General features: G+C 50.4%; 1 protein-coding gene across 1 annotated transcript; it reads left to right on the top strand.

The window, feature by feature from the left end:
• The first annotated feature begins 215 nt into the window (after positions 1 to 215).
• Positions 216 to 10,217, top strand: ST6GALNAC6 (ST6 N-acetylgalactosaminide alpha-2,6-sialyltransferase 6). The gene is made up of 3 exons (XM_075578514.1): positions 216 to 653; positions 3,281 to 3,388; positions 9,306 to 10,217. Exons 1-3 carry the CDS (start codon positions 349 to 351, stop codon positions 9,511 to 9,513), a joined length of 621 nt encoding a protein of 206 aa, XP_075434629.1. The 5' UTR covers positions 216 to 348; the 3' UTR covers positions 9,514 to 10,217.
• Positions 10,218 to 12,658: the final 2,441 nt, after the last annotated feature.

Below are 12,658 nucleotides of genomic sequence, written 5' to 3' on the forward strand. Positions count from 1 at the left end.
CACTTTTGTAGCATAAATAATGTATAAATCTTTGCAAAGAGAGAGGGCTAAAGTCCTGTGTCCAGCTTTGAGTTCCCACTCCATTAAATAGTCATTTCCGTGTGTGAGAACTGTACCCCCCGTCAGTAATATTTGAGGTTTACATTTTCTTTAACTCAGGACATTTAATGTCCCTCCGCGTTGTGGAGTAAGGGATATCGCCTCACACTGATTGGCCAACCGTGTCCTCTGACCTCTCCTTAGACGCTGCGCCCCAAGTGTAACAGCTGCGTCATCGTCACGAGCTCCAGCCACCTGCTGAACACGCGCCTGGGCTCCGAGATCGACCAATCGGAGTGCACCATCCGCATGAACGATGCCCCCGCCACGGGCTATGAGCGCGACGTGGGGAACAAGACGACGTTCCGAGTGGTGGCGCACTCCAGCGTGTACCGCGTGCTGCGCCGGCCGCAGGAGTTCCTGAGCCGGGCCCCCGGGCAGACCCTCATCTTCTGGGGACCCCCCAGCAAGATGCAGCAGAACAGCAAAACCAACCTGTATCACATCATCCAGCGCGCCAGCGCCGCCTTCCCCAACGTGTCCGCCTTCGTGGTGTCGCCCCGAAACATGGCGCGGTTTGATGAGCTGTTCCGGGCGGAGACGGGGAGGGATCGGTGAGGCCAAACGGCGATAACGAATGGAAAAATATTACCCAATCCAGAATCTGAACCGTTTTGCTGCCAGGCAGAGGCCAGCATTGTCTCGCTGCCTCTCTGGCAGCGTAAGGGTTAATGAAAATCATAAGCAAACAATACCATTTTAGCATGACAAATTAATATTCAATTGTAATAATTAGGAATGATAAGGTCACGGGTAGCACAGAGATTGCAATATAATTATTATATATATATATATATATATACACACAGGGCTCGACAAAACACTCGCCCACTCGCCTGGGGCCAGTGCATTTTAGCCGCTGGCGAGACTTCCCGGCGGTGTTGTCAGGCATCCTCCTGCTTTTCCCCCTCACCCCATGCACTCTCTCCATCCTCCCCTCACCCCCTGCACTCTCTCCATCCTCTCCTCACCCCCTGCACTCTCTCCATCCTCCCCTCACCCCCTGCACTCTCTCCATCCTCTCCTCACCCCCTGCACTCTCTCCATCCTCTCCTCACCCCGTGCACTCTCACCATCCTCCCCTCACCCCCTGCACTCTCTCCATCCTCTCCTCACCCCCTGCACTCTCTTCATCCTCCCCTCACCCCCTGCACTCTCTTCATCCTCCCCTCACCCCCTGCACTCTCTCCATCCTCCCCTCACCCCCTGCACTCTCTCCATCCTCCCCTCACCCCCTGCACTCTCTCCATCCTCTCCTCACCCCCTGCACTCTCTCCATCCTCCCCTGCACTCTCTCCATCCTCCCCTCACCCCTGCACTCTCTTCATCCTCCCCTCACCCCCTGCACTCTCCATCCTCCCCTCACCCCCTGCACTCTCTCCATCCTCTCCTCACCCCCTGCACTCTCTCCATCCTCCCCTCACCCCCTGCACTCTCTCCATCCTCTCCTCACCCCCTGCACTCTCTCCATCCTCTCCTCACCCCCTGCACTCTCTCCATCCTCTCCTCACCCCCTGCACTCTCTCCATCCTCCCCTCACCCCCTGCACTCTCTCCATCTTCCCCTCACCCCCTGCACTCTCTCCATCCTCCCCTCACCCCCTGCACTCTCTCCATCCTCTCCTCACCCCCTGCACTCTCTCCATCCTCATCTCACCCCCTGCACTCTCTCCATCCTCCCCTCACCCCCTGCACTCTCTCCATCTTCCCCTCACCCCCTGCACTCTCTCCATCCTCCCCTCACCCCCTGCACTCTCTCCATCCTCTCCTCACCCCCTGCACTCTCTCCATCCTCTCCTCACCCCCTGCACTCTCTCCATCCTCCCCTCACCCCCTGTGCACTCTCTCCATCCTCCCCTCACCCCCTGCACTCTCTCCATCCTCCCCTCACCCCTGCACTCTCTCCATCCTCCCCTCACCCCCTGCACTCTCTCCATCCTCCCCTCACCCCCTGCACTCTCTCCATCCTCCCCTCACCCCCTGCACTCTCTCCATCCTCCCCTCACCCCTCTGCACTCTCTCCATCCTCCCCTCACCCCCTGCACTCTCTCCATCCTCCCCTCACCCCCTGCACTCTCTCCATCCTCCCCTCACCCCCTGCACTCTCTCATCCTCCCCTCACCCCTGCACTCTCTCCATCCTCCCCTCACCCCCTGCACTCTCTCCATCCTCCCCTCACCCCCTGCACTCTCTCCATCCTCTCCTCACCCCCTGCACTCTCTCCATCCTCTCCTCACCCCCTGCACTCTCTCCATCCTCCCCTCACCCCCTGCACTCTCTCCATCCTCCCCTCACCCCCTGCACTCTCTCCATCCTCCCCTCACCCCCTGCACTCTCTCCATCTCCCCTCACCCCCTGCACTCTCTCCATCCTCCCCTCACCCCCTGCACTCTCTCCATACTCCCCTCACCCTCTGCACTCTCTCCATCCTCCCCTCACCCCCTGCACTCTCTCCATCCTCCCTCACCCCCTGCACTCTCTCCATCCTCCCCTCACCCCCTGCACTCTCTCCATCCTCCCCTCACCCCCTGCACTCTCTCCATCCGCCACCACTGCAATTCAGCGCCGGGCAGGTCGCCCTGTACAATTTGCCACACTTCAGTCGCCCAGCGCTCCTAGTCCAAAGCGCCACAGCTGTGCGCACCATAGGAGCAGCAGCCATGGGACTAGGAGTGGCGGCCACGGGATTAGGAGCAGCAGCCACGGGACTAGGAGCAGCAGCCACGGGACTAGGATCGCTGCACAGTTACAATATAGCGCTCGGGACGCAGACTTTCCCAGGCACCGTCCGCGGACCCGTAGAGCTTAAACTTAAATATAAGTATATGTTTAGGAGCGCTAGTAACTTTTCCCAGCTCACACGGAGATGACCTAGAACCACGGTCCTGTGTCAGCCCATGTCATTGTGTAATGATGATATTGCCACGCTTGATTTTATATTGAGAGAAAAAAAATTAACCCCACGAAGAAAAGGAAAAAAAAACATAGGGAGAAAGCTAAGAAATAAGAAATAGCATTTTGAGATGGACTCATTTTTTATATCTTTTTTTGCAACCTGAATTTTTCAGGAGAAACGTTTGAGTTTGTTTACAGAAGTGTTAATAATATATGTTGTTCTGCACTTATAATAATTTGAGGTCTGACGTCACCCCATTGTTGCTGTGTGTTTTCGGTCCCCCCAGGGAGAAGTCTCACTCCTGGCTCAGTACGGGGTGGTTCACCATGGTGATCGCTGTGGAACTGTGTAATAAGGTCCACGTGTATGGGATGGTACCTCCTAACTACTGCAGGTAACCTCCCCTGTCATCCCATCCTCCCAACCTCCCATCCGCATTCAGAACCTACAGGCGCTGATCCACTTCAGACTGTGTTTCAAATATTGCAGGCCACCCTGTCTTGGATAAAAAAAAAAAAATCACCATGATAAAAATTGAATTTATTTATCGAGTTAAACGAGTGATCTGAGCTGATTTTTTTGTTTTCAAAATTTTAAACAATACTAAAATATCAAACTGTTACCACCATAACAAATGATAACATTACATGTGATGAATAAATAAATATATATACATATATCTCCCATCATTCATCATTTTCCCTTTTCGATTCATGGCTGGATGAAGCCTCCCCAAGGATCTCCGGGTCTCTTCTCCACCTTGATCCAACACATTTTCGGCTGCCATCCTCCCATCTTACTTTAAGTCGTCGTCTTGGTCTTTTAATATCCCTTGGAATCCAGTCGACTGCTATATTTGTCCAACAATGGCCGTTTTTTTCTTGCGATATGTCCGGCCCACCGCCATTTTAATAACCTTCTGGTGATGTCACAGACTTTTTTGTTTGGTTTCGTACCCATTTGTTCTGTGTCCTGTCTCTTTGGGTAATACCCAGCATGCATCTCTCCATACTTCTTTGCGTTGTCTGAAGCTTCTGAATTATCTGTGCATTGAGGGTCCAAGTTTCACACCCATAGGTGAGCACGGGCAGAACACACGGGTCACATCCATACGTGAGCACGGGCAGAACACACGGGTCACATCCATACGTGAGCACGGGCAGAACACACGGGTCACATCCATAGGTGAGCACGGGCAGAACACACGGGTCACATCCATAGGTGAGCACGGGCAGAACACAGTGGTATAACACTTTCCGCTTCAGGAACATCATCATTCCCCTGTTGATTTCATTCAAAAGGTTCCCAGCCATTGTTACTCGCCGGCCAAGGTAGACCTAGTCTTTGACTTCTTCTAGTCCTACTCCATTTATTTTGATCTTTTTCAGAGTTTTCACATTTGTTGAACGTCTCGTTGGTCTCGCTGAGATTTATATTGAGGCCGCATTCTTACTTTCTTCAGCGAGTTCTCCGATTGGTTTCTGGGGATCCTCTGGACTTGTGGCAAAATTACAATGTCGCCTGCAAAATTGCAGGTGACTCAAGTATTCACCGTTGGTTTTTGATTCCTTTTTCTTCCCCATCTAATGTCTTGAGCAATTGTTGAAGTGTTGCTGTGAAAAGCTTTGGTGACATTGCCAGCTGCACCTCCTCACTGATCCTTACATGTGTCTTCATGATGTAATCTAATGGTTGATGTGACATTCTCATAAATGTTCTTTATAATATCAATGTACGTTTCTTCAACACTTTGTCTTCTTAATACATCTAGAACCGCTGAGGTCTAGACAGAATCACATGCTTTTTATAATCTACAAGTCCTAAACGGAGTGGAAGATCATGTTCATTACTTGGGAAATCACTTCTTGTCTGACTTGGATGTGGTCCATTGTGTTGCGTCTGCTGCAAAATCCGGCTTGTTCTCCAGGCTGGGCAAAGTCCGGGGCTCTGATAAAAAGAGAGAAAAGTTGCGCCAAAAAAGAATTAGCCTACTGTTCAATATATGGCTCCTGTCCTTGGCACAAAGCAGTTCCGCAGCCTGAGTCTCTCAGAGGTGATTCACCAACCTCTGTGTGGATACTGGTAGAAAAAAGGGGGGTCCTCCGGCGCGTTACTCTGCTTGTGGCTCCACGGCGTTTAAGGCATATAGGTGAGGGAGAGAAGAGAGGGGACCACAGTAAGGGACCAAGACAGTGATTATACACAGCTCTTCGTTTGATTGGGGAGGGAGGGAGGGGGGGGAGTAGAGGTGTTGGGAGATCAATAGAGATTGAACAATACTGCTACATAAAGGAGACACACTTACATCAAAAATATCTAATATCTTGAATTCTTCTACTCTTCTCCTTATATAGCTGCGTGTTGTTGAGGGTGAGGAAAAACCTTCTGGTATCCTCCTTAGCAAAAAATAAAGGGAACAAATAGTGCAATTCAGTTTATTAACAATGGAAAAAAAGAGATTGAACACTTACAAGCGGCCGATAATTTCAGGCATAGAGAGGAGATGCTGCCAGACTCCACAACGGATCCCTTCCTGGGTTGGGCTGCTTTGTCCTGGCTGTTTCCCTGTTGGCAGATGGTTGCTGTGTTGATCTTCACTTCGGGTGGCTGGGATTGAGAGTTTCCAAAGGCCCGTGCACAGGCTATGTCCTCCTCAAAAACGGCCTGTCCCTCAGCATACACAGCATACAGATTTCAGCTCCCTGCTCCGGTGCGCATGCGCATGCGCAGACGGCGGGATCGCCGAGCCAGATAGTACAGGGGAGTCAAATCCTCACTACGGTGGCTTGTAATGGCCAAAAAACGTCAAACGCGTTTCGCCAATGCTTCCTCAGTGACGTGTGAGGATTTGACTCCCCTGTACTATCTGGCTCGGCGATCCCGCCGTCTGCGCATGCGCATGCGCACCGGAGCAGGGAGCTGAAATCTGTATGCTGTGTATGCTGAGGGACAGGCCGTTTTTGAGGAGGACATAGCCTGTGCACGGGCCTTTGGAAACTCTCAATCCCAGCCACCCGAAGTGAAGATCAACACAGCAACCATCTGCCAACAGGGAAACAGCCAGGACAAAGCAGCCCAACCCAGGAAGGGATCCGTTGTGGAGTCTGGCAGCATCTCCTCTCTATGCCTGAAATTATCGGCCGCTTGTAAGTGTTCAATCTCTTTTTTTCCATTGTTAATAAACTGAATTGCACTATTTGTTCCCTTTATTTTTTGCTAAGGAGGATACCAGAAGGTTTTTCCTCACCCTCAACAACACGCAGCTATATAAGGAGAAGAGTAGAAGAATTCAAGATATTAGATATTTTTGATGTAAGTGTGTCTCCTTTATGTAGCAATATTGTTCAATCTCTATTGATCTCCCAACACCTCTACTCCCCCCCCTCCCTCCCTCCCCAATCAAACGAAGAGCTGTGTATAATCACTGTTTTGGTCCCTTACTGTGGTCCCCTCTCTTCTCTCCCTCACCTATATGCCTTAAACGCCGTGGAGCCACAAGCAGAGTAACGCGCCGGAGGACCCCCCTTTTTTCTACCAAAGTCCGGGGCTCTGTTGTAGCTGGTTAGCGAGTATCTTCGTAACTATCTTGGAAGTGATTGGAAGTAGACTGGCCTGTTGTTCTTGAGTTCGTCTTTGTATCCTTTCTTGTGGATGAGGATAACTATGGTATTGCTCCATTGTTCTGGAATATTCCTGTTCAATCAGCTTCTCTCGAGTTTGGTTGTAATCCCATCTTCCCCGGGAGCCTTTCCATTCTTCATGGATTTTATTGCTTTTGCCACTTCTTCTGGAAGGATACATGGTTCATCATTGGTGGTTTCTTTACCCTCTTCCTCTACTGAATTATATCATGTGTCATCTGTGTTCTCATACAATTTCATGTATGTGGAAGAAACGAGGCTTCGCCCTGGTTTTAGGAGAAGGGGTAGGAGGCGTTTTTACAATCTGCCAGAGACTATATTTATTGAAGTACCGGGGGGAGTGGGAACTGGATCCTAATCTGTTCCTCTGCAAAAGCTCTCGGCACGCAGGCAGAGGTTTCATTGATTGTATAGCTTCACACAATTAGTCCTCGGTTCAAGTGATTGCGACTGCGCGCGTGATGGCATGCGCGGCACGAACAAGAGACGGCCCTCTCTGGGGCCGGCCCCAATCAGTCCGTGCTTGCGCATGCTGAAAGCGTGTAGGCGCAAACACATTGCCAAAAGACAATAATTTTTTTTGGGGGGGGGGGGGGGGGCGCGGCGGCCAAGCGATGGTTACGTCACGGCGGTGGTTCAGCCAATGAGGGCGAGCCAGCTGCATGGCATCATGGCCGCGCCCACGCCTCGCCCCCCCCCTGCTGCCATCAATCTTATCGCTGCAGAAATGGGTGGACCCGCCGCCAGGCGTTCCAACGTGCGCACGCGCGCACTGACTGGGTCCGTGGCCTTAGAGAAGGTGGGCTCTTCCACTCATCAGCAGGAACCAGTAGACGGAGACCTTGTTGTTAGATAACAAGTAGCTAGTTATAGCAAGTTCTGAGAATCGAAGACTCTGAAAGTAGGTGAAAGGGGAATAAAGGTATTTCTTTATCACATACATGAATTCAGAGAAACACGCTTTACCCATCATACATTGCAGTAACCGCCCACGGGTCTGAGGCTTTATTCCACATGTGAGTAGCAGAAAGTGAACACTGCGCTTCTCCCATCGGGCTAACAGTACATGGTGAACATGATACATTTTGAAACCTAAGTCTGTATGACAAAGAAGACTTTTGGTTGCATCTGTTGATCAGATCATGACAAGCCAGCTATCTCATAGTAAATAATGTGAGCGCTGACGTGAGATTTTGAATTTGCCCCCACAAGCAGGGGTGGCCATAGGTGTCTTCGGGCCCCGGGTAAGAGTCATTGGGGGCCCCCTTAGAGGTTTAAATTTCATGGCCAATAAGCAATTCTCATGTAAATGTCACTTTACCCTGTCATTGAAGTTACAATGAAAGTATCATCATACATTCAGTGTAATTAATATTCATTACAAGTGGAGTGAAGAATATTACACGTTACATACTACATGTAACATGATATCCGCACCGCGCTGTAACAGTTACACACGTCATACACCACACACAGAAACACGCTGTTACCTGCGAACGTGACGCTCTTCCCAAGGCAAAGAGGAGCGTTCCGTGACGATATCAGAATGAGATATATGTTAATAGCCAGTTCATTGATTAATCCAATTCATTGGTATATTTATTGGAATGTAACTTTTCGGGCCTTATTGGAAGCGAATTCCTCAATCAGAGCACTAACATCTAAATCTCTGCCAATGTTATTATGTTCAATGGAAATCAATGCTAATCCAATCATATTTTCTCGTGTATTGTATCATACGCTATCAGTTTATGTATAAAAAAAGCCCCCACTACGTAACGAGGTTATTTTGGAGATACGAACGCACCCAGAAGCACAAACATTACCAACAAATAGTAACAGAAGGTGTTGTTAGGGGGGTGGTTAAAACTCGTATTAATTTCTTCAGCCAGTAAAACATTTGCAAAATGTGGGGGGCCCCTGCAGTGTGTGGGCGGGGGGGGGGTCCTGACAGTTGCCTGGGTTGCCCTTACGTATGGCCACTATTGCCACAGCGCCTGTGTAGGAAGTGATCCTGTGCCGCGGTGTGTCTGCGGGACGCCGTTTGCAGCCCCTCACTCAGCAGAGACGTTACCTGCGCAGGTATCTGCCTCTCGGGGACGTCTGATGCAGGTTGCTGAATATTACTGAAACGTTTTGCTGGGCGCAGTGCGTCTGAAATACTCTCTTGATGGGGTATTTCTTTTAAAGGAGCACTGCAAGCTCGTTTCCGCCCCCCCCCCCCCCCCCATTTTTAACACAGGAGTGAAGCAGGGTGTCTCCGGAGCTGAACCCCATCAATTTCCGCTGCGGGGACCCCACTTCTTCCAGAGACACTTCCCTCCGAAGGCGGGGGCCGGTATCTCCTGCAGTTTAAAGCCCCCAGCCGCATGGGCCAATAGGAAGCCGCACCTGGTGACATCACGGCTTCCTATTGGCCCGCAGTGCCCGGGAGCTTTGACAACCAATCATAAAGCGAACCCTGCAGTGGCTACCGGCGCCCACTACGAAGGTTAGTATCTCCGGAAGCAGGGGGTCCCCGGCGCTGAAATTATTGGGGTTCGGCTCTGGAGACCCCCCTGCTTCAATCCTGTATTTAAAACTGAAAGAAGGGCTTGGATTGCCCCACTGACTGTCTATGAGATGAAGCCTCCCCTCCTTTCATACTAACTCTCCCCTTCCCTCCCGCAGTAAACGCCAGCACAAGATGCCGTATCATTACTACGAGCCAAAGGGTCCGGACGAGTGTATGACGTATATCCAGAATGAGCGCGGGCGTCGGGGGAATCACCACCGCTTCATCACCGAGAAGCTGGTGTTCGCCCGCTGGGCGTCGGTGTACAACATCTCCTTCTCTCACCCCGAGTGGTTCCACGATCTGGAGACCGAGTCCTTTTAACCCCTGCTGTCGCTTCCCCACGTGGGGCGGGCACCCTCCCGGCTGTCCTGCTCACACCGTCCACTGGTTTGCTCGGAGCCTTGTGTGGCGTTGGGTGATGTCCAGCCAGAGCACAAGCTGGGTCAGTGGGTGGCAATTGGACACAGTGAAGGTGTCACCGGCTTCTCACTCAGAATGGTCTGGGTGGTCCTCACGGTGAGCTGTCCTCTGCTGGTCCCTGGAAGAATTTCTACGCTGATCCCATGACTCGGCAGCAAGGGATGCTGGGGGTTGTAGTTCCGGACATAATACTATACCACAAGTCCCTGTATACTTTGTGTGGTTCTGTGTGTCTGGGAAAGTTTGTGTGTGGGGTACGGAAGTGTTATCTAGCTTTTTGTCTGCACCTTGCTATCTTGGATGTGCTTTTATTGATCCCACATAAAATAAATCTAGTGACTTGTATGAAGGATTACAAAATAACCCCGTGTGCTGCATATTTTTGGAACTCTTTACGAGCAGTGAATCAAGGTGATTATAGGAATGAGAGGTACGACGTGACGGATGAGTTAATTGATACACACACATGACATTCTGTGTTGAGTCGGTTCTAGTCCTACTAGGAAACAAAGGGGGTCGTTCATCAAATTCTCTCCGCTGCAAAACTAGGACAATAAAAGTGCAAAAAAAAAGCCCCTCGATCAGACGATTGAGGGTCCGAACCTGGCCAGTGGGAAACAGATACCCCGTGTCCTAACGGGCAAGGTGCCCAGCAGCAGCATGCTGGAAGGACCGCCTGAACCCCAGAGCAGTAGTGAAGAAAAGAGTGTCTGGGGTCATGGGAAGGAACAGGATCGCAGCTTACCCCAGGCACACGATTACAACCGTGCGCAAAGTAAGCGGCCTCTGCGTGGAAAGATGAGGCGGGGGTCCATGTTAAAGTGAGCCCGCCTGCCCAACGGAGCCAGCCCACGTCCGCCAAGGTTATATTGCAAATGATGTTATTGTGATGCTTATCTGTGGAATTGATGGGAAGACGCACCTCACCGCCCCCTCCTTCTGGGTTTCTGTACCCTGTTCCCCATACCCCCTTAAAAAAACAAAAAGAAACACCAGATTTATAGAAGGTCAAAGTCTCCTGGCGTTTAGCGGGCTGCCTTTTCATTGCTACTGTACATCTTGGGCATTTTCTCTTTTTAAACCAGTTTTGTAGTCGAGAGGCTTTGATGAATAACCTTGAAAAGGCCTGTGTGCAATGTATGAGACCGGGGGGGGGGGGGGGGAGGGGGGGAGAGACGCGAGTATAAAGGAGTATGGGATATTTGATACAGAGAGAATGTTAAATGGTTTCGTCGTCGGCTTTGATACATAGCTGCACAAATGTTAAGTAACGGCTGTAGCCTTTCTTTAAAAAGAAAGAATGAATCGCTTGACTTTGACAAGACAGGTGACTGGCTGGGGCAAAGGAAGGAGAAGTGGGGGATACCAGGGGGGAAGTGGAATAAATACATTTTAATTTTAATTAAAAAAATTTAAAAAAAAAAAGGTTTCTCTTGTGTTTTTTGTCAGTGCTGGGGACACCGCAATTTGTGGGAGGAGGGGGATCCGCTCAGACTGGGGTTAGTGCTTTGGGTTGTGTATCAGGCCCAAGCACCAATAGGGTTACAGCACCATTGCAGATTTGATAAGGAATGCGAGATGTCTGGAGGTGGTCACCTGCTTCGTGATGCTCAGTACATCCAAGCTGCTCCAGTCTCATACAACCCTACCTGGGAGTAGTGGTTTCCAAGGCCTGTTCCAAAATACAGAGAGGTTATGAACTGGTGTAAACCCCAAGAGGCATTGGTAATATCCCTATAAATATGATTTTAATACAAAGTATCCACATATTGCTGGCCACACGGGAGCCTGTCCTGGTTCAGCTGTTCAGAAAAGTTACAGCTTTTTCTAAACAAGGTTATTATTAATCAAAGTCTAACCGTACAAAAACAGCACCGTGCTTTCCAACGGGGAATCCCTTCCAAAGCAATGGGGTTTTTTTTGAAGGGGTGGGGTGGGGTTGTTAGTGGCGCAAATAATAATATCCGGAGACTTTAATAAGTAGGGAGATGTCCTCATCCTTAGGCTGCGGACATAGTGCGCGGGCGCAAGTCGCCTGAGCGATCTGTGTGCTCAGATCACTTGCGTGACGGGGAGGCGTGGCCGTGACATCACCAGGCTGGTTCGCCCTGATTGGCTCAAACGGCGTGCTCTGCTTGGGCCTGTATGCGTCACCTTGTGATTTGGGGACTGGTTATAAGAGGTGTCGTTAGCCGCTGCATATTATTATGGTGTAAATTAACTCTTTGCTACCAGAGGGGTTTAAGACTGTATTAAATGACTGCTTGTGATTTAGTTCGCTGCCGTTTGCTACGCCCCAAATCTCCGCCAGGGCTGTGGTGCTCCAGGTGGAACCATCTTAATGAACAACGCAAGTGGAAAATAGTGCAGTGCACCAGGCTAGACTTTCCTATTCACTGATACATAGAGCAGGGGCGGCCAACTCCAGTGCTCAAGAGCCGCCAAAAGGTCAGGTTTTCAGGATATCCTTGCTTCAGCACAGGTGGCTCAATGAGCCACCTGCGCTGAAGCAGGGATATCCTGCAAACCTGACCTGTTGGTGGCCCTCGAGGACTGGAGTTGGCCATTCATGTCCTATCCCATCAGTCGAAGACTGAGCCACTGATTGAACCACCTGCGCTGAAGCAGGGATATCCTGCAAACCTGATCTGCTGGTGGATCTTGAGGACTGGAGTTGACCATTCATGTCCTATCCCATCAGTCGAAGACTGAGCCACCGGTTGAACCACCTGCGCTGAAGCAGGGATATCCTGCCAACCTGATCTGTTGGTGCCTCTTGAGGACTGGAGATGGCCGCCCCTGACATAAACCATAACAGCGTACGCATTACATGGCAGTTATCACATGGGGGCCCTATGGCCTTTACTCCCATGTTGACTAAGCTGTGCTTTCCCATAAAAGGTTAGTATATTGTGCGTTCAGCCGCGGGACTTTGGAAGATGTCACAAGGTTTTATGGGGGGATAGTATCAGTAGTGGGATTTTACACCATGCTCATTATTCTTCTGGGATATGTACCAATAATATTGGGGACGGGTATTATAATG

Source organism: Ascaphus truei, chromosome 21 (assembly GCF_040206685.1).
Source record: "Ascaphus truei isolate aAscTru1 chromosome 21, aAscTru1.hap1, whole genome shotgun sequence".
Lineage (NCBI taxonomy): Eukaryota > Metazoa > Chordata > Amphibia > Anura > Ascaphidae > Ascaphus > Ascaphus truei.